This window comes from Oncorhynchus gorbuscha, linkage group LG02 (assembly GCF_021184085.1).
Source record: "Oncorhynchus gorbuscha isolate QuinsamMale2020 ecotype Even-year linkage group LG02, OgorEven_v1.0, whole genome shotgun sequence".
NCBI classification, from domain to species: domain Eukaryota; kingdom Metazoa; phylum Chordata; class Actinopteri; order Salmoniformes; family Salmonidae; genus Oncorhynchus; species Oncorhynchus gorbuscha.
In genome coordinates, this window is record NC_060174.1 from 55,223,773 (window position 1) to 55,246,983 (window position 23,211).

The window sequence follows — 23,211 nt, forward strand, 5'->3', positions numbered from 1 at the left end:
GAGGCCCGGTGCACAACTGAGCAAGAGGGATGCTGGCCTTCTAGGCAGAGTTGCAAAGAAAAAGCCATATCTCAGACAGGCCAATAAAAAGAAAAGATTAACATGGGCAAAAGAACACAGACACTGGACAGAGGAACTCTGTCTAGAAGGCCAGCATCCTGGAGTCTCCTTTTCACTGTTGACGTTGAGACTGGTGTTTTGTGGGTACTATTTAATGAAGCTGCCAGTTGAGGATTTGCGAGGCGTCTGTTTCTCAAACTAGACTTTACAAAAAAACAGTTCGGTCATTTAATGAAGTTTCTAACAATGAACTGGCGATCATAGCGAAGTGGGTGGCGCTATTTCCCCTGGTGATCGGGGTTGAAATTCTTCTGTCTGAAAACATACGTTCGATGACACGGCGGCCGTGGCACCGTCAGCAAGCAGTAGTCAGGCAGGCGCACACAGCTGAGCTCGCACCCCTCAACACCGATCCATCGTCATCATCGGTTTCTCACGCTGGTATGTTCTCCAACCGAAAAGGGAACAGTTCACTCGCTACCCCCCACCCCCAAACAAAGGTTCTAACTTCGAGTCCTCGATAGCCATGGCGTGAGCAACATCCTCGCGGATTTAGGTGACATTATTGGAGATAAGAAACTACTACACCTAGACAACAAAGCAGTCCACTATTTACATCGGGTGGAAAGACGGCATCCGGCATGAAAAGAAGCTCCGGGGACGGGGACACCGGTCGGAACAACGCAAATCGTTTCTGGTGAGCGCTATGGTAACATTTGTCTGATGGGTCCTTACGAAATTGCAACAAATGCCTACGGTGCAAGTGGCTTGATGATAGCAACGAGTTGTTGCGGCCACAACAAAACACATTCCACCCTGCGTTGTCACAAAATGGGGTAACAATGTTGCAATGTTTATTTCACAGCGCTCCCCTATGTATGTATGTATGTATGTATGTATGTATGTATGTATGTATGTATGTATGTATGTATGTATGTATGTATGTGTGTATGTGTGTGTGTGTGTGTGTGTGTGTGTGTGTGTGTGTGTGTGTGTGTGTGTGTGTGAATAGCTTTCTATTGTGGTGGACAGGCTGTTTCTATTCATATTGGCGTTGTCCCGTCCTGCCTATTAGGCTGTGGAAGATCAACTGGATACTCTTCACACAAAATAATTAAACATTTAAAAGGTACACAGCCAGGAGCTAAGCCACTGCTGTCATGTTTAAAAAATATATGGGATAGCTAAGCGTGCGCTATTTGGAAGTGCTGAATTCGCAGAAATACTGTATGTTTTTGTCGTTTAATGAGGAAAGCACAGGGTTTAAGAGGAACTAAACAAAAGTATTAATTGAAAATAATATTTTTGTCAAAAACAACCACCAAAAACACCACGTTGTCCCTACTAGTGATGGTACGCTACAGTATGCAGGCATGACAGGTATGATTGGATCGACTTGGCTTTTATTCCCTATTGTAAAGTGATACCCCAAATTCATTTACTGACCTACATTTCAAATCCATCTACATGTTTGTGTTTTCCAAAACATTTATAGAACAAAGTAATCTTTGCTGTAAACCAGACTTGGAATATTTTTAAGTTACATAATGGGGGGGGCATTTTTGAATGAAATAGTATTACATTTGACCCATAGGATTTACTAGTTAAAACATCACAGGAAGCTATCGCAGTAGTATTCAATGGATTGCAACAAGTATCCATGAATTTATTCCTTGTGTTATTATTTTAATATTTATTGTTGGGAAGGGCCTGTAAATACGTTTTTGAAATAGTGGGGATTCATTACACTTGATAACCTTTGAATTATATTTGTGTGGAGATAGATACATGGGCAACACATTGTTGGCATGATGGAGCCTTGCCATGTGGCAGGACAGAACCTTGTAGAGCACGTTTACAGTAGACTGCAGGAACGTGTCTGTAGGTTCAAGGGTGACGCAAGTGGTAGTCAATTGTTTTCATGGCATTCCTTCCTTTTGGTGGGATTCCTCTTCCTTTAATGGTTACTGTTTGACTGGGCTTCACCCGTTATACGACCCTCTGTGTGTGTGTGTGGGAGGAGGAGGAGGGGGGGGGGAGTTGGCAGGATGTCCTGAAGGAAGACGTCATTGTTCTGAATGCAAGCTCACTCACCCCGAGGAACAGTACACACACGAACAGAGTGCTGACCCAGAGCAGCCACTAGCTCCAAGTTTAGTTTAGTCTGGAGCTGATCATTATAGTGTTATTGATTACTCACATTGTAGAGTTGTAATAACTAATGTGTATATAGTTGTAGTCCTTCTCAGTGGTTGGTTGTGGGTTTCTCTCCTGTCAGCCTGTGATTCAAACGTTAACTCATGTTTAGATCAGATTGATGGGCTCTTCTTTTTGGTTCAGTAATGGAGTTGAGTCTTTCGTGTGTGTGTGTGTGTGTGTGTGTGTTGTGTGTGTGTGTGTGTGTGTGTGTGTGTGTTTGACGTTGTTGTATAACCTTGGTTTGAGATGGTGGTGGAATTGTAAGGCAGGGTAGCATGACCTTCTGTGAAACAGCTGTAGCCATGCAGCACTGATCCCCGTAGGGTAGGATATATCAGATTGTGCTCTCTGAGGGGGTGTGTGTGGTTGGGTGTGTATGCGGATGGCTTGTGAAGGTGTGTAGCTGCACATGTGCGTGGGTGCGCAGTTGCCCGAGATTGTCTCCGCCACTCCCCCGGGACTGCGGTGCAGAAGAAATATTAGCCCACTGAGAGAAGTGCGAGATTGAACTTCCCTACAACTTTCTAGAGCAGTGGTCACCAACTTGTTGATCTCCAAGGCATTCCTACACGATTGCCAAACATTTCTGTACAAAACCCAGTGATAAAGTCTTGTATTGGTAGGTGCTCCCGATTAGTTGCCCTGCTCGCCGGGTAGGCGAACTGTTGCCATTTGAACCATTTGATGTGTCTGAAGGTACACACTCTGCCTTCCCGGTGGGCCCGGAGAGCAAATCAAGTGCACTATAGGCCTTCCGCTGGCCAATCAGATGTCTCAGATGACCGTGTCTGCAGTAATGTAGCAGGCATAAAAGAAAGCTACAGCAAAGTTGTTACTGTGAGATTTCTAAAACGTTTAAAACCATGACTAGAGAGAGACTGTCAACGGATACAGCAAAGAGCTGCTGTTTTGATTAGTGAGTTCATGTTTAAGTTCCTACTCAGCGCTGTCAACACTTTGTATTCAACACTTTTATAAGCCATAAAATGCACATTCTTCCTATTTCCACTCAGCGCTGCAACAAGCACTGCAGCAGTAATGAATGAGGAGGAAAATGTATCTATAAGGTGGTGTTGTTATTATTAGTGGCTTGGGTCTTTTTTAATATCAAGGAATATTTAACTTTCTCTGTTCATAGGAGTAACAACATGAATTTGTGAATGAGGCACAAATAATGTGGTGCAACTTGAGTTACGCAATCAGCTGGAAGACCTTTTTTGGTCAGTGTCAGTGGAGGAAAGAGAGAGTGGAGGGATGTTGAGAAGCGGACCCTCAGTCTGCTGTTCTCTCCATCTGCTGAGACTGACCATCAGATGCAGGCACCATCAGCCCAGTAAATAAAAATCGAATTATTTAAATGTATGCTCACTCAGCTGTGGCCCACAAGTAATACAACAACAGATCTATTACCAGTGTGATCATATAGCCTACCTCAAATTTTGAAATATATATATTTTTAAATGGCCCGAACAACCATGCATTGGCAGGGCAATTCAAGCAAAGCCAATATGCGGTGATCATGTATTGGGCCTATAGCTTACTGCACAAACGTCATTGCTACAGTACGTTTTTTAATTGGTTAATGTTGCATAGGCTTACGTTTTTTAAGTAATGTAAAAATCCAAATCTGAGCGGTAGATCTCGGCTTGCATTTTGACTCAAAGTGATGATGCCTCAGAAAAGGTTGGTGACAACTGTTTGAGTTTTCCCTATTAACACTATCAACGTTTCCTTTACTTCGGCAATTGTGATCGAATCAGTGCAATATTAGGCTGATAAAGAGAGGCTGGAGAGCGGGCGGCCTTTTGAGAATTCTGCAAGCAAAAATGCAATCTTTGGACAATGAAATCGACGAGTTACGGGGAAGATTAAACAAGATTAAACAATATCAACATACAACTGGCTTGTTATACGATGTACCGGCAGGATAGAACAGTGGCGTCTGGTAAGACAAGGGGCGTCAGACTATGTATTTTTGTAAATAACAGCTGGTGCACTATATCCAAGTAAGTCTCGAGCTATTTCTCACCTGAGGTTGTGTATATTATCATAAGCTGTAAACCACACCACCTACCGAGAGAGTTCTCATCTGTATTCTTCGAAGCTGGTTACATATCACCTCAGTCAGAAGTTGGCACTAAGATAGCATTGAATGAGCTGTATTCCTCTATAAGCAAACAAGAAAACGCTCACCGAGAGGCGGTGCTCCTAGTAGCTGGGGACTTTAATGCAACGAAACTTAAATCAGTTTTACCAAATTTCTATCAGCATGTTAAATGTGCAACCAGACAGAAAAGATTTCTGGACCACCTATACTCCACACACAGAGAAGCATACAAAGCTCTCCCTCGCCCTCCATTTGGCAAATCTGACCATAATTCTATCCTCCTGATTCCAGCTCACAAGCAGAAATTAAAGCAGGAAGCACCCGTGACTAGATCAATAAAAAAGTGGTCAGATGAAGCAGATGCTAAGCTACAAGACTGTTTTGCTAGCACAGACTGGAATATGTTCCGGGATTCCTCCTATGGCATTGAGGAGCACACCACATCAGTCAATGGCTTTATCAATAACTACATTGACGACATCGTCCCCACAGTGACCGTACATACATACCCCAACCAGAAGCCATGGATTTCAGGCAGCATCCGCACTGAGCTAAAGGCTAGAGCCTCCGCTTTCAAGGAGCAGGACTCCAACCTGGAAGCTTATAAGAAATCCTACTATGCCCTCAGACAAACAATCAAACAGTCCTGTATTGACGCTTTGCCTAAGATCGAATCATATTACACCAGCTCTGACGCTCGTCGAATGTGGCAGGGCTTGCAAACCATTAGACTACAAAGGGAAGCACAGCCGAGAGCTGCCCAGTGACACGAGCCTACCAGACGAGCTAAACTACTTCTATGCTCGCTTCGAGGCAAATAACACTGAAACATGCATGAGAGCACCAGCTGTACCGGAAGACTGTTCACTGATCACTCTCACCGCAGCCGATGAGAGTAAGAAATTTAGACAGGTCAACATTCACAAGGCCGCATGGCCAGGTGGATAACCAGGATGTGTACTGTGAGCATGCGCTGACCAACTAGCAAGTGTCTTCACTGACATTTTCAACCTCTCCCTGTCCGAGTCTGTAATACCAACATGTTTTAAGCAGACCACCATAGTGCCTGTGCCCAAGAACACTAAGGTAACCTGCCTAAATGACTACCGACCCATAGCACTCACGTCTGTAGCCATGAAGTGCTTTGAAAGGCTGGTCATGGCTCACATTAACACCATCATCCCAGAAACCCTAGACCCACTCCAATTTGCATACCGCCCCAACAGATCCACAGATGATGCAATCTCTATTGCACTCCACACTGCCCTTACCCACCTGGACAAAAGGAACAGCTATGTGAGAATGCTATTCATTGACTACAGCTCAGCGTTCAATGCCATAGTGCCCTCAAAGCTCGTCAATAAGCTAAGGACCCTGGGAGTAAACACCTCCCTCTGCAACTGGATCCTGGACTTCCTGACGGGCTGCCCCCAGGTGTTAAGGGTAGGTAACAGGACATCTGCCATGCTGATCCTCAACACAGAGGCCCCTCAGGGGTGCGTGCTCAGCCCCCTCCTGTACACTCATGACTGCATGGCTAGGCCTTCAATTTGCCAATGACACAACAGCCTGATCACCGACAACAACGAGACTATAGGGAGGAGGTCAGAGACCTGGCCGTGTTGTGCCAGGACAACAACCTTTCCTTAAACGTGATCAAGACAAAGGAGATGATTGTGGACTACAGGAAAAAGAGGACTGAGCATGCCCCTATTCTCATCGACGGGGCTGCAGTGGAGCAGGTTGAGAGCTTCAAGTTCCTTGGTGTCCACATCACCAACAAACTAACATGGTCCAAGCACACCAAGACAGTCGTGAAGAGGGCACGACAAAACCTATTCCCCCTCAGGAGACGGAAAATATTTGGCATGGGTCCTCAGATCCTCATAAGGTTCTACAGCTGCACCCTCGAGAACTGGTTGCATCACTGCCTGGTACGGCAGCTGCTTAGCCTCCGACCGCAAGGCACTACAGAGGGTAGTGCGAATGGTCCAGTACATCACTTGTGCCAAGCTTCCTGCCATCCAGGACCTCTATACCAGGTGGTGTCAGAGGAAGGCCCTAAAAATGGTCAAGACTCCATCCACCCTAGTCATAGACTGTTCTCTCTGCTATCACACGGCAAGCGGTAGCGTAGCGCCAAGTCTAGGTCTAAGAGGCTTCTACCACCAAGCGATACGACTCCAGAACATCGAGTCAAATGGCTACCCAGACTATTTGCATTGACCCCCTCCCTCCCCTCTCCACACCACTGCCACTCTCTGTTGTCATCTATGCATGGCCACTTTGATAACTCTACCTACATGTACATACTAACTCAAATGGCTGGTGCCCCCGCGCATTGACTCTGTACCGGTACCCACCCCTGTATATATTGTTATTTTCTGCTGTTGTTCTTTAATTACTTGTTAGTTTTATCTCTTATTCTTATCCATATTTGTTTAACTGCACTGTTGTTTAGGGGCTCGTAAGTAAGCATTTCACTGTAAGGTAAAATATTTTGTGTTGTATTTGGCTCATGTGACTAGTAAAATTAGGTTTGATTCTATTGCATTGACATTCACTCAGCTCATGCTCTACACAGCCCGTACTCTACACAGCCAGTACTTTATACAGAACGGTGACATAACCAGTCACCGCTGTAGGAAATATCACATTTACATAAGTATTCAGGCCCATCACTCAGTACTTTGTTGAAGCACCTTTTGCAGTGATTACAGCCTTGAGGCTTCTTGGATATGACGCTACAAGTTTGGCACACCTGTATTTTGGGAGTCTCTCCCATTCTTCTCTGCAGATCCTCTCAAGCTCTGTCAGTTTGGATGGGGAGCGTTGCCGCAAAGCTATTTTCAGGTCTCTCCAGAGATGTTGGATCAGGTTTAATAAGTCCGGTCTTTGGCTGGACCACTCAAGGATATTCAGAGACTTGTCCCGAAGCCCTCAGATGCCAAATCGTTTTAGTTTCCTGAGGGGGAATAGGCTTTGCCGTGCCCTCTTCACGACTATCTTGGTGTGTTTGGACCATTCTAGTTTATGTTTGGACCATTCTAGTTTGCTCATTCTAGTTTGCTCATATCCTGCTGTTGCGGGATATGTTGTTATTCTGGTACCACCCGGCCAGGTCTCTGACCTTGTCCCTATAGGCTGTCTCGTCGTTGTCGGTGATCAGGCCTAGCACTGCTGTGTCGTCTACAAACTTAATGAGGGTGTTGGAGTTGTGACTAGCCATGCAGTCGTAGGTGAACAGGGAGTACAGGAGGGGACTGAGCACGCACCCCTGGGGAGCTCCAGTGTTGAGGATCAGCATGGCAGATGTGTCGTCCGGAACAGCTGATGTTCTCATGCATGCCTCAGTGTTGCTTGCATAGAAGTGATTTAGCTCGTCTGGTAGGCTCGTGTCACTGGGCAGCTGTACTTCCCTTTGTGGTCTGTAATTGTTTGCAAGGCCTGCCACATAAGACGAGCGTTGGAGCCGGTGTAGTATGATTTCAATTTTTGCCCTGTATTGACTCTTTTCTTGTTTGATGGTTCGTCGCAGGGCATAGCAGTATTTCTTGTAAGCTTCCGGGTTAGAGTCCCGCACCTTGAAAGCTGCAGCTCTGCCTTTTAGCTCAGTGGGAATGTTGCCTGTAATCCATGGCTTCTAGTTTGGGTATGTACGTACAGTCACCGTGGGGACGACATCCTCCAGTCTGATCGCAAACAGTCCTGTAGTTTAGCATCTGCTTCATCTGACCACTTTTTCATAGGCTGTGTCACTGGTGCTTCCTGCTTTAATTTTTGCTTGTAAGCAGGAATCAGGAGAATAGAGTTGTGGTCGGATTTTCCAAATGGAGGGAGAGAGAGCTTTGTACTCGTCTCTGTGTGTGGAGTAAAGGTAGTCTAGAATTTCTTTCCCCTCTGGTTGCACATTTAACATGTTGATGGAAATTTGGTAGAACTGATTTAAGTTTCCCTGCATTAAAGTCTCTGGCCACTAGGAGTGCCGCCTCTGGGTGAGTAGTTTCCTGTTTGCTTATTTCCTTATTCAGAGTACATGCTGACTGAGTGCGGTCTTAGTGCCATTATCTGTCTGTGGTGGTAAATAAACAGCCAAGAAAATTATAGCTGAAAACTCTCTAGGCAGGTAGTGTGGCCTGCAATTTATCACAATATACTCTACTTCAGGCGAGCAAAATCTAGAGACTTCCTTAGATTTCGTGCACCAGCTGTTGTTTACAAATATGCACAGACCTCCCCCCTCGTCTTACCGGAGTGTGCTGTTCTATCTTGGCGGTGCAGCGTATATCCCGCTAGCTGAATATCCATGTCGTCATTCAGCCACGATTCCGTGAAACATAGGATATTACAGTTTTTGATGTCCCGTTGGTAGGATATTCGTGATCGTACCTCGTCTAGTTTATTGTCCAATGATTGCACGTTGGCGAGTAGTATTGATGGTAAAGGCAGCTTTCCCACTCACCTTTTCCGGGTCCTGACCAGGCTTCCGGCTCTTTGTCCTATGTACCTGCGTCGCTTCCTCTTGTAAATAACCGGGTTTTGAGAATGACCAAGGCCCCCCCCCCCCCCCCCCCCCCCCCCGATTGTTCAGTTTGGCCAGGAGGCAAGCTTTGTGGGACCTTAATATAGATAGATGTGTACCTTTCCAAATGATGTCCAATCAATTGAATTTATCACAGGTGGACTCCAATCAAATTGTAGAAACGTCTCAAGGATGAACAATGGAAACAGGATGCACCTGAGCTCAATTTCAAATTTAATAGCAAAGGGTCTGAATTCTTATGTAATAAGGTATTTCTGGTTTAAAAAAATATATAAATTAGCAAACATTGCTAAGAAGTTGTTTTTGCTTTATCGTTATAGGGTATTGTGTGTAGATTCATGAGAAAAAAAATATTGAATCAATTTTAGAATAAGGCTGTAACGTAACAAAATGTGGAATAAGTCAAGGGGTCTGAATACTTTCCGAATGAACTGAATGCCAATAGACCATTGCCATATATGTGCCATTTACTTTGAACTGGACTGTGTTTACAGAATGAATGTGCTTGTTTTGAGATCAAAGCGAGAGCTGCATGTAGCCACGTGTGCACATTTTGTACATATCCTTTGCTAGTTAGTGAGTTATTAGTCCAGTTATAGATCATTTGTACTTAGCAATAGGGGAAATATAGCTTCTTAGAAGAGCACAAAACCTGTACATTTCTAGACATATTTGAAAAGCGAGTCATGTAAAAGAGATTTTTGTTTTTGTCTTAAAGGGGCAGTGTTGTATTTTGAGACAGTCTTGAATAAGCTAAATAGGCAGTGGGTAGAATAATTTGTCTGATTCTCTGTAATAATGGTATGGGAATAATAATGCATTTTATTTTGGAAAGTGTTCTTTTGCATCAAACAACGACATTTTCAGTCACTTCCTTGTCTGAAGGATAAGTGGATAAACAGGTTAATGTCAGGCCCTGTATATTTTTTTCAAACGTCTCATGGAATGGAAGCCTACACTGAACACCACACATTGGCTGCTACTGTAGGCTGAAGGATAGAACAGCTATTTCCATGTTAAAATGTTATGGGATGCATTTTCTCCAGATTATTTTATGGTAGGCCACTCTAGGAGACCTACATTATTATCAAATAGCCACAGAAGCCATTTGGCCACGGTTAAACTGTAACTTAAAGTGAGTACATCCTCAGTGTTCACAGTAAACACACAATGTTCAAGTTTGCGCTCAGCAGACCTGGAATTTGCTAGGTGCCTAATTTTATTTTAGGGAAGTGTGTGTGTGTGTGTGTGTGTGTGTGTGTGTGTGTGTGTGTGTGTGTGTGTGTGTGTGTGTGAGAGCATAAATACGTGTTTGTGTTATGAGCATAAATACGTGTTTGTGTATGAGCATAAATGTGGGGGTGCGTGTGTGTGTGGTGGACAGGGCTCATGTTTAAGGGACCAGGCCAAGGACAGCTGGCTGAAGGTTAGTGTCCGCCTCTCCCTAGTCCTCACTGAGCAGGTGCCATGAAACACACACACACACACACAGAGAATCCACACCACACTCCCCCGTCCCGTAACTCTGGTCTATACATAGCCATTCATACAAACTCTTCCTCTTTCTCTACAGTATTAACATCGGAATTCTGGCACTCAGGCTCCGAAAGCAGCCCCTCCTGAAATGCAAGTTGCTATAGACAACACATGCTAGTGTAAGCAAATTTTGTTCCCTTGTCTAATAGTGGCCTCCCGAACTCTCACCGAACTCTTTTTTTTTCACTTTACAGTCAGGCTGAAAGTGGAAGTCTCACTCAGCATACAGTAGCCACCCAGCAGTCAGAGGGTTAGGCTTCGGGGTGAAGTGTCCCCTTAAGGACAGATCTAGGATTAGCATTCCCTCTGCCAATTCTCACCTGAAGCATTAGTGGGGGAAATGGAAAACCGACCCAAGATCAGCGTTTAAGGATAACTACACCCTACACCGAGTGTCAGCTGGTTAAGACCCTATTTGGTTAGGGAGGTTAGATGGATAAATGTAGACATTACACTCAATGATTCTAAGGTATTATTTATTACATGTTAATAATATAGATATTGTCTATGGTTAATCTAATATTGTTTACACTATTGTAAATACAGTGTTACTACACAGGCACAAGAGTACAGTGTTAGCCTTTCCACTGTTTTGGCCCAAGCATTAATTAAGTATGCATCCCAAATGGCACCCTATTCCCTATATAGTGCATTACCTTTTACCACATCCCTATGGGCCCTGGTCAAAAGTAGTGCACTACATGTACATAGAGAATAGGGTGCAATTTTGGACACAGACTAAGTGATCATGCGATGTATGACACACACACATATATATATATATATATATATATATACATACATACACACACACACACACACACACACACACACACACACACACACACACACACACACACACACACACACATATACAGGTGAAGTCAGAAGTTTACATACAATTAGGAGTCATTAACACTAGTTTTTCAACCACTCCACAAATTTCTTGTTAACAAACTATATAGTTTTGGCAAGTCGGTTAGGACATCTACTTTGTGCATGACACAAGTCATTTTTCCAACAATTGTTTACAGACAGATGATTTAACTTATAATTCACTGTATCACAATTCCAGTGGGTCAAAAGTTTACATACATTAAGTTGACTGTGCCTTTAAACAGCTTGGAAAATTTCAGAAAATGATGTCATGGCTTTAGAAGTTTCTGATAAATTATGTCAATTAGCCTGGTGTAGCTGTGGATGTATTTCAAGGCTTACATTCAAACTCAGTGCCTCTTTGCTTGGCATAATGAGACAATCAAAATAAAGACCTCATAAAAAAAATTGTAGACCTCCACAAGTCTGGTTCATCCTTGGGAGCAATTTTCAAATGCCTGAAGGCACCACGTTCATCTGTACAAACAACAGTATGCAAGTATAAACACCATGCAGGATTTGAATCCATGACGGCGTAGTGTGTTACTAATGGTTTTCTTTGAGACTGTGGTCCCAGCTTTCTTCAGGTCATTGACCAGGTCCGGCCGTGTAGTTCTGGGCTGATCCCTCAACCTTTCTCATGATCATTGAAGCCCCACGAGGTGAGATCTTGCATGGAGCCCCAGACCGAGGGTGATTGACCGTCATCTTGAACTTCTTCCATTTTCTAATAATTGCGCCAACAGTTGTTGCCTTCTCACCAAGCTGCTTGCAAATTGTCCTGTAGCCCATCCCAGCCTTGTGCAGGTCTACAATTTAACCCTGATGTCCTTACACAGCTCTCTGGTCTTGGCCATTGAGGAGAGGTTAGAGTCTGTTTGATTGAGTGTGTGGACAGGTGTATTTTATACAGGTAACGAGTTCAAACAGGTGCAGTTAATACAGGTAATGAGTGGAGAACATGAAGGCTTCTTAATTAAAGAAAAACTAACAGATCTGTGAGAGCTGGAATTCTTACTGGTTGGTAGGTGATCAAATACTTATGTCATGCAATAAAATGCAAATTAATTACTTAAAAATCATAAAATGTGATTTTCTGGATTTTTGTTTTGGATTACGTCTCTCACAGTTGAAGTGTACCTATGATAAAAATTCCAGATTCCACATGCTTTGTAAATAGGAAAACCTGCAAAATTGGCAGTGTATCAAATACTTGTTCTCAGCACTGTGTGTATATATATATATATATATATATATATATATATATATATTTGTAATAATGACAATTACAACAATACTGAATGAACAATTTTATTTTTACTTTTACTTTCATTGAAAGTCAATATATATAAAAAAAAATTTTTTTTAACAGGGCGTCTCATATATATATATTCATATATATATATATATATATATATATATATATATCGGTCGATTTCTTTTTTTTATCGGTATCGGCCTTTTTTGGACCTCCAATAATCGTTATCGGCGTTGAAAAATCCTAGTCGGTCGACCTCTATATGGGATCGGCCATCACAAAGCCCTGACCTCAATCCTATAGACATTTGTGGGCAGAACTGAAAAAGTGTGTGAGAGCAAGGAGGCCTACAAACCTGACTCAGTTACACCAGCTCTGTCAGGTGGAATGGTCCAAAATTCACCCAACTATCGTGGGAAGCTTCTGGAAGGCTACGCGAAACGTTTGACCCCAGTTAAACAATTTAAAAGCAATGCTACCAAATACTAATTGATCGGATGTAAACTTCTGACCCACTGGGAATGTGATGAAAGAAATAAAAGCTGAAATTAATAATTCTCTCTACTATTATTCTGACATTTCACGTTCTTAAAATAAAGTGGTGACCTAACTGACTTAAGACAGGGAATTTTTACAAGGCTTAAATGTCAGGAATTGTGAAAAACGGAGTTTAAATGTATTTGGCTAAGGTGCATGTAAACTTCCGACTTCAACTGTATATTTGATTGTTAAGCCAGTCATCTACCTCTGTTCAGTCCAAAGCATTAGTCTGCATAGCTGGTCATATTCGGATGCTTTGGTGTAATTACTTGATATTAATCCTAAGTACTTAGTAATAACATAATACCTAGACAAAGTCAGTGTGCTTTGTTTATTAGTGGAAACTGGAATCCCCTTCTCAGAGTGACTCATCAGGTTCTGTGTAATAATGGATCAGAATGTAGAACCTAGAACCGTGCCAGCTACACAGCGATTGTAGTAACATCCAGAGAGGAGTTATATTATCTAGCTACTGTGTTAGTAACAGTATGAACACAATGTAGGCTTACTTCGTCAGGGGTGAATGTAATGGAAAAATTAATGTAGAGACTAGAACCATGCCGACTTGGGTTGGTGATGTCTGGAATGATATACGGTTGTATCGTGAACATTTTTTATTTTGGGAGGGGGGTTTGTGCGGGGATGTCATTTGGCGGGAAGAACACAGTATAAAGGAAATATCTTTATGCAGATTCAGGATGTCTTTGCATGTCTTGGACCTGCCCTATGAGGTATTCAAAGACAGCTATGGTGGTTACAGACAGTGTTGTCATGGCCATGGCTATTGGCTCACTGCTGGAGCTGTGTCTGTCTTCTCTGATAGTAGAGGTCTGGTTGAAGACCCGCTGACCGATGGTGTTACTAGGTCACAAAAGATGGCTTGAGAGCAAGGAAGAGAGAGAGAGAGAGCAGTCTGTGTCCAGACAGGCGACCCTAGCTGTCAATCAAAGTGGTCATTGTCATTGTAGCGGTGTTAAATCAACGTTGAGTCTTATTGTGTTTGATGATCGTATAGAACCCTGTCTGTCATCATCTGTCCTGCTGGCCACACACGCGTGGTTGCTCTGCCTACTGTATTCAATTTTTTGCCAAAACATCAGCAAGCTTAGTGCCAGCTCCATTCAGATCCTCTGACACAGGTGACGATCGAGCCAGAGAGGAGCGGTGGGGAGGGGAGGAGAAGAGTAGAATAGAGGGGAAAGACTCGACAGACTAAACAGAAATGCGCCAACGAGAGATACAAGTACAATTAGCATAGTATTTATTGTCCCCTGAAACTCATTCAATATTGGGACACTGTAGCAGTACAAACAGAGGTTGTTGTTCAACTCCAGTCAAGCTCCATGATAACCTGTCTCTTAGCTCTGTTGCTCTCTCTCAGCTCTGTCACTCTCTCTCAGCTCTGTCGCTCCCCCTCTCTCTCGTGCTTTGTCGCTTCTTCTCTCTCTCTCACTCCCCCTCTCCCATGCTCTCTCTCTCCCTAAAGCACGTAAGCGCATAAAAATTGTCTGTCCTCGGTTGCAACACTTATTACCAAGTTCCAAAAAGCCTCCGGAAGCAATGTCAGCACAAGAACTGTTCGTTGGGAGCTTCATAAAATGGGTTTCCATGGCCGAGCAGCTGCACACAAGCCTAAGGTCACCACGCGCAATGCCAAGCTTAGGCTGGAGTGGTGTAAAGCTCGCGGCCATTGAACTCTGCAGCAGTGGAAACACGCTCTCTGGAATGATGAAATAAGCTTCACCATCTGGAAGTCCGACAGATGAATCTGGGTTTGGCGGAAGCCAGGAGAACGCTACCTGCCCCAATGCATAGTGCCAACTGTAAAGTTTGGTGTGGGAGTATGGTTCAGGCTAGACCCCTTTAGTTCAAGTGAAGGTAAATCTTAACATTACAGTATACAATGACATTCTAGACAATTCTGTGCTTCCAACTTTGTGTGTCTTCATTCATGCAAAATAAAACACACCAAGTAATTGGTCCATCAACCCATTCAACCTCTTCTCAAGACGATGCGATGAATGGATCATCAATTGTCAGTGTTTCTCTGAAGATATGTCTAGGTTTTATTTCAAATTTTAGCGCAGTTTTCTGACTTCACAACCAGGAGAAAGTTTGTCATAAAAATGCCGCTTCCTCTAGAAGGCTTGCTCGAGATTGCAACGATTGAACTGTCAAAGGCAGGACCTAAAGGATTTGGTTGGCTGACATCCTAGTTGGTCGTTTCTCTCACATTTCACATGATTTTACCCCATTTCTTGACCTGGGTTACAATTATTAATTATTAAGTGATTAAAACGCGTCGCTCTGCTACCACAACGGTAACGGAGTTACCAGAAAAATCAGTAACAGAATGACTTCAATTGAATTGGCCACATCGAGAAGTCATAGTAGTCACAAACCACTGTTGCAGTAGAGCACAGTAGAGTAGAGAACAGAAAAGTAGTGTATAGTTCAGTAGAGTACACATGAGTGAAGTACAATATAATACTACTCTCCGGGACTTTTCTGTACTGAACTATACTTTTCTGTACTGTATTCTTCTGTATGGAAATATACTATTTTCTTCTTTGTAGTCTACTGTACTGAACTATACTATACTTTTCTGTACTGTATTCTTCTGTAAGGAAATATACTATTTTCTTCTTTGTAGTCTACTGTACTGAACTATACTATACTTTTCTGTACTGTATTCTTCTGTATGGAAATATACTATTTTCTTCTTTGTAGTCTACTGTACTGAACTATACTATACTTTTCTCTACTGTACTGTATTGTGATGTCTATGTTTCACAAGTTTGGACATCTATGATTGGTACAGATTTGTTCTGGTCTGAACCAACCAAATTTGGTCTTGTTTGGGGTTGAGCTCATTAGAATAATAGCCCGTGTGTAGAATAATACCCCAGTATGCAAAGGAAGATATTACATATGTCTAGTTTTGTGTATCTATTCAGGATACATCACCATGAAGAGAATGATATTCATAATGATGCATTTCTGTATAGTACAGATCAGGGACCCATGATGTCATTCTGTTACCGGGTGTTAATCCACTTCACTAACTGTAGTTTAATAACCAAAATAGATGTTTTTTTCAACTCAAAGGGTCATATCATAGCTGACACTTCTTTCTGCAGTCTTTTAGTCTTAACTCGGAGTAGAGTGTTTTTGAAAAAAAAAACGTGGTCATATAAAAAATGATTTTACTGTCATTCCGTTACTAAACTTTGTATCTGCATTGTTCGTCAAGTTAATGTTTCAGTAAAATGTCTAGTGGGAATTGTTAAAAGTAGACTTCTGCATATAAGTGTAGGTTTGTTAAACTTTGCAGTCAATGGTTTTTGCTTGTCATACATTTTAAAGTGAGTCTCCTCGTCACCTTGGAATTGCCCGACATGCACTCCATGTGGTGATGCTGTTATGTTTGAGATGCAAGACACATTTCCTGAAAGGGACACAGTCAAATAATAGTTGTGTGCCTGGTGGCAAGTTTACGTACCACATATTTGTCGTATAAGGCCCGGTCTTATTGAGCCGCTTAACCTACTTCTACTCTCTGCTTACATCCTCTTCTTCCTCCTCTCCCTCCTTTACCCTGCTTCTCTTAGTATTTCCCCTGCTTCTCTTAGTCTTTCCCCTACCCCCCCCCCCCCCCCTATTCCCCACTGTCCATGCCAGTCAAACTTATGTGTGAAATGCAATTTTGCATACAGCTGGAACTATCAGTTTGTCCATCTGGGGATATCATGGTTAACTGTGTGTGTGTGTGTGTGTGTGTGTGTGTGTGTGTGTGTGTGTGTGTGTGTGTGTGTGTGTGTGTGTGTGTGTGTGTGTGTGTGTGTGCCGTAAGCCAGGTGGTTTGATGAAAAGAGACAGAATATCATCCTAGGATCACTAGGATGATATTTAGACATTGGGTAGAGAATGTTGCCACGGCAACAAATCCGAATCAGTGCTTGAATGGGACTAATTCTTTGACCTTAACCCAGTGGATCTGGAGCCCAGTCCTCTGCACGGCCTACTTACTCATGGGAGCAGGGATCACATCCAACTCTCCAGGGCTCCAGACTAGATCACAGAGCCAAGCCATGGAAAGGGGACAGAATGGGATGAGGGGATGCAAACAAGGATGAGATGGGTTAGAAACTGCCATCAAAACTCTAGTCAAATTCATTCATTTACTCTGGTGAAATTCATTCATCCATCCATCCATCCATTCATTCTCCATGGAACACAGTGTGCTCCGAGGCTGAGCTGTACCCTCAACTGTGAGAAATGAGAAGGCTATGAGCTGTTTCGTTGGCAGTGATGACTCCAGAGTCCGACTGACTCCCTCATCCTCCACTGTCCTGAAATGGCCTTTTGTTATGACCGGAGGAGCAGGCTGTAACATTTTGGAAGAGTTGTCAGAGCTAAATCATGGAGCAATAATAGAATACGAAAGAAGGGCAGGAATCGTCACCGACTATCCCTGATCAGTGGAATGAATGGGGAGCTATGTGTCAGACAGTGAATAGATGGTAGCTTAGGTTAGTAGCTCTGCTCTTTCCTTCAAAACAACTTTTACCCCCCTGCCTTACTCCGTGTTGCATTTGACATCTCTCTCCAGCTCCTGAGTGATGTTTGGGAAGACAAAGGCATGTAATGGAGACTATTAGTCAGGCAGACAGACCTTCAGGGCCTAACTCATGTGGCCTCATGTCTCTTCTTACTCATCCCCGGTACAGACAGACAAACAGACACATGTCCATATCTGCTAAAGTGTAGTGGTGTTGTAATCTCCCCCTCACTAAGGTCAGAGAACATTGGCAGGGAGGGAGGTGTCTGAATCAGCAGGTTGAGAAGCAACCTCCCTCATTCACATCTCTCTCTCTCTCTCTCTCTCTCTCTCTCTCTCTCTCTCTCTCTCTCTCTCTCTCTCTCTCTCTCTCTCTCTCTCTCTCTCTCTCTCTCTCTCTCTCTCTCTCTCTCTCTCTCTCTCTCTCTCTCTCTCTCACCAGCATGTTCTTTTCACTCTCTTCTCTGTCAACTGTTTTCTCTCCGCCTCTTTTGCTTTCACTTTCTCTCACACAAATACACTTGAAATCTTTCTTCTCTCTCTATCACACACACTGAATGGTGATGCAATGTGACATGAACTGGATGCAGCCTATGCTAGTCCTGTTCGCCATTCTCTCACGAATCCCCTGCTTTACCATCTGCTAACACAGTTCATGGGCTGTGCCATCACTCCATCAATCTCTTCAAATACATCACGTTTTTTTTCCAGTGTGGGAAATTCATTAGCCTATTTAACTAATGTCAAAATTATCTATTTTTCCCTGAATGTTGATCGGTTCGTTCTTGTTTTACTCCAGTTCACATTAATTCCATCCACTATGAATAAAACATATATCTCTCTCAATGCATCATGTTTTACCCACTGTTGGACATAAGTTACGAGGACTGTTAAACACTGAGTGTACAAAACACTAGGAACACCGTCCTAATATTGAGTTGCACCCCCTTTTGCCCTCAGAACAGCCTCAATTCGCCAGGGCAATGGACTCCACAAGTTGTCGATAGCGTTCCACAGGGATGCTGGCCCAATTTGACTCCAATGCTTCCCACAGTTTTGTCAAGTTGGATGGATGTCCTTTGGTGCGTTGCAGTTCTTGACACACTCAAACCGGTGCGCCAGACACCTACTACCATACCCCCGTGCAAAGGCACTTAGAATTATTTGTCTTGCCCATTCACGCTCTGAATGGAACACATACACAATCCATGTCTCAATTGTATCCAGGCTTAAAAATCCTCCTTGAACCATGTCTCCTCCCCTTCATCTACGCTGATTGAAGTGGATTTAACAGGTGACATCGATAAGGGATCATAGCGTTCACCTGGATTCAGTCTATGTCATGGAAAGAGCAGGTGGTCCTCATGTTTTGTACACTCGGCGTACAACTGGTCTAAATTATGTGTGTATGTTTTGATCTCTAGGTTCTTCTTCACACTAGATTAGTTCTGTCCCGGAGCTACATGAATAATTATCTCTCCCAATACATTGGTTTTTCCAGTGTGGGAAATTCATTAGTCTCTATATTACTGACTCCTAAATTAGGCCTGTTTCCCTTGAGTGTTGATAGGTTCTTGTATTCGCTCCAGTCAGTAGCTCTAAATCTGGTCTTCTTTTTGTCTTCATTTAACTATAGATGTGCGATTACTAGGATATTTATCTTGCGGCAGTTTGGTGTTGGATGGTTATTATTTGTCATAAACTCATTTTTACTGTAGATGTGGAATTAGTGTGTATAGCTTGAGGTGTTATTGATGGCTATATTCTCTGTGAAATCTTTAAAAGCAATATTTATTAGGGGACCTGCCCGGGAACATGCTGGGGCTTGCTCAGACCTCACTCACACAGGGAGTGCTTTTCAAAAGAAGCACACCTTTTGACACGCACACTTGTATGACATGATACACTATTTGTCAAGCTTCCTCAAGCACAAGGAGTACTGGCAGTCATTGTTCAAGAAAGACCCACTGTTTTACCCTCTGGTTCGCTTTTGAAGGACTTATATCATGTTCCAGGGCTGATCAAGAAGAACTCCCAGCCATATTGATAGAGGAAATTATGGTTGAAATGACTAATTATGTATACATTCCAATCAGAACTGACTAATCCAAATGCTATAATGTACTGTACATGTGAATCTTCTCTCTTGCTCCCTTTCCCAATTGTATATAATGTAGTCAGGAGTTTAGTAACAATGAAGGTCTGTTCCTTAGTTCATTCAGTTGTACAAATCTCCAGGTGGTGGGAACGGGCCATCTCCAGATTGTCGAGAATGTTGATTTATGCTGACTGGCCTTGACTTCGTGCTGATAACGCGAGGGCCCTCTGCTTGTGAAATGGAACTTTTGGAAAACGCTGACGTCATTTTCAGTTTATAACCTGTGGAAATGTGTCTAAGCATTTAGTACTCTCTGGAATTAAACGCTCTTACCTGACTTTTAAGACTGGTCTCGATCTACTTCATACATAATTAATGAACGTACATCTCATTAATGAATTAGAAACGAGTGCGAATCTGGTTTTGGCTGTAAAACAATAAGGAATTTAGAAATTCCTCTATCACATATGTATTCTAATACTTTATCGTCCCTCTTTTCTTTTTTTTTGAGAGAGTGTGTGTCCTCCGTAGCTTTTCTTCACTGCCGCTCTGTGTCCGACTCCTCTCTCTGCGTTAACATTCCAGCCAACAGAATAAACAGTGGGGCCATTTAACAGTAACGGTGTGTGGGGTATCTTTTTCTCCCCAGGCCTTGTGTGTGTGTGTGTGTGTGTGTGTGTGTCTGTAACTGACTGTCCCCTCTTCTCTCCATCCCCAGGCCTCCCCTTCCAGAGAGCTCCATGGAGAAGATGAAGCGGTTTAGGAGGAGGCTGTCCCAGACTCTGAGAGGGAGTCAGACCATCGACGAGTCTCTGTCTGAACTGGCTGAACAGATTACTATAGAGGAGAACGGCGTCAAAGACAGCAGTGAGGGTGTGTGTGGGGGGAGGGGGGTGAGGGTGTGTGTGGGGGGAGGGGGGTGAGGGAGAGTGTATGTGTGAATGTGTGGTTATGTGGATGTAATGTACAGTGCATTTGGAAAGTGTTCAGACGCCTTCACTTTTTCCACATTTTGTTGCGTTACAGCCTTTATTCTAAAATCGTTTTTTTCCTCCTTATCAATCAATCCATCAATCAATCGTATTTATAAAGCCCTTCTCACATCAGCTGATGTCTCAAAGTGCTGTACAGAAACCCCAAACAGCAAGCAATGCAGGTGTAGAAGCACGGTGGCTAGGAAAAACTCCCTAGAAAGGCCATAACCTAGGAAGAAACCAAGAGAGGAACCAGGCTATGAGGGGTGGCCAGTCCTCTTCTGGCTGTGCCTACACACAATACCCCATAATGACAAAGCAAAAACAGGTTTTTAGACATTTTTGCAAATATGCAGACATTTACTCGCACCTTTGGCAGTGATTACAGCCACGAGTCTTCTTGGGTATAACACCAGTTTGGCACACCTGTATTTGGGGAGTTTCTCCTATTCTTCTCTGCATATCCTCTCAAGCTCTTTCAGGTTGGATGGGGAGCAGCTCTTCATCAAGTATTTTGCTCTGTTCATCTTTTCCTTCATCCTGACTAGTCTCCCAGTCCTTGTCGCTGAAAAACATCGCCACAGTATGATGCTGCCACCACCATGCTTCACTGTAGGGATGGTATTGACCAGGTGATGAGCTGTGTCTGGTTTCCTCCAGACGTGATGCTTGGCATTCAGGCCAAAGAGTTCAATCTTGGTTTCATCAGACCAGAGAATCTTGTTTCTCATGGTCTGAAAGTTCTTTAGGTGCTGTTTGGTAAACTCCAAGTGGCCTTCATGTGCCATTTACTGAGGAGTGGCTTCCGTCTGGCCACTCTACCATAAAGGCCTGATTTGGTGGAGTGCTGCAGAGATGCTTGACCGTCTGGAAGGTTCTCCCATCTCCACAGAGGAACTCAGCCACTCTGACAGAGCTCCAATCGGGTTCTTGGTCACCTCCCTGACCAAGGCCCTTCTCCCCCGATTGCTCAGTTTGGCCCGGTGGCCAGCTCTAGTGTGTTGATGGTTCCAATCTTGTTCCATTTAAGAATGATGGAGGACACTTTGTTCTTGGGGACCTTCAATGCTGCAGAAATGTTTTGGTACCCTTCCTCAAATCTGTGCTTCGACACAATCCTGTCTCAGAGTTCTACTGATAATTCCTTCGATAATTCCTTCGACCTCATGGCTTGGTTTTTGCTCTGACATGCAGTGTCAACTAACTTATATACCTTTATATAGACGTATAGATGTTTGTGCCTTTCCAAATCAAGTCCAATTAATCCATTTAGAGTCTCATCGCAAACGAGTTATTAAATAAGTTATTTCTGTTTTTTGCTGTTGTCTAAAAAACTGTTTTTGCTTTGTCATTATGGGGTGTTGTGTGTAGAGGGAGGAGATAAATATGAATAATATGAATCCATTTTTAGAATAAGGCTGTGACGTAACAGTGTGGAAGAAGTGAAGGGGTCTGAATAGTTTTGCGAATGTCGATGGATAAGCCTACGTCTGGCTTGTGTCTCGTTTCACTGCACACAGCAGATACTTTTTCTTCTTCTCTTTAACATCCGGGAACACACACACATCATCATCGGTGTTACTTCTTCATGTTCGAGTCCGGTGAAGGCTGTAGCCGGCGAGGCGTCAAAGCAAAGATAAGGTGACATAGCTGGTTAGTTATCTCTAAGCTTGGGATGGTCTAGCGCCTGCTGTTGACGGTGGCTGCCACGACGTTGCTATGGTGCTGCCTGTTCAGGGTCTGGAACGTTCAAGAGTTTCCATGACATTGCCATGGCGACTTGGAGGACTGTGAGAGCAGCTGGGCGTCCTCCTCCTCCGCTTTATCTCGTTATTCCTCTCCTGGCTTTCTTAAGGTTTCCCCCAGATCCCCTCTCCTTAAATTATTCAATAGCTTCAGCTTCCCTCTCCTTTTCCCCGGCTCCCCTCTCCTTTTGTCCTACAGAGGATGTTGTTTTGTGTGTGTGTGTGTGTTCTCTTCTTGTGTGTGTGCGATTGTGTTTGCCCATGAGCATGGTGTACGCACCTGTGTATTCTGTGCGGAGAGGGATTGCGTTGGGCTGTCTGCAGTGTGTGGGACAGTACAAGTCTCAGAGAGAGAGAGGAGACAGAATGAAGTGGCCAGATGAGATCAGATGAGCCCACCATGGTGTCAATCATTGGCATGGATCCTAATGTCTTAACCTTGATCTGATTGTGTAACACAACAACATAACAGGGGCACACAGCGGTAGTAGTGGGATACGAGATTTAATGTGTGCGCCTGTGTGTGTGTTATCTAGTAACTCTGGGAGGGAGTTTGTTTGTGGTCATCTGTTGTGTTGATGGACATTGTTTGTTTCCTCTCTAACGTAATGCTCTTCCTCGATCTTTAACCCCATTGTCATTGTCCTATATGATCAGGACTATAGATATCACCTGAGATTGAGGTGATGTTTACAGTTTTAGTTCTAAGATATG

At 43.4% G+C, this 23,211-nt stretch overlaps 1 protein-coding gene across 1 annotated transcript in view; it reads left to right on the plus strand.

Moving 5' to 3' along the window:
• Positions 1 to 282: 282 nt before the first annotated feature.
• The window catches only part of LOC124004741 (cyclin-dependent kinase 17-like), a 47,429-nt gene continuing 24,500 nt past the window's right edge, over positions 283 to 23,211 (plus strand). Inside the window, exons 1-2 of the mRNA XM_046313477.1 lie at positions 283 to 757; positions 20,497 to 20,651. Of these exons, the coding sequence (XP_046169433.1) occupies positions 702 to 757; positions 20,497 to 20,651 (211 nt within the window). The 5' untranslated portion in view covers positions 283 to 701. The remainder of the gene's footprint in view (positions 758 to 20,496; positions 20,652 to 23,211) is intronic.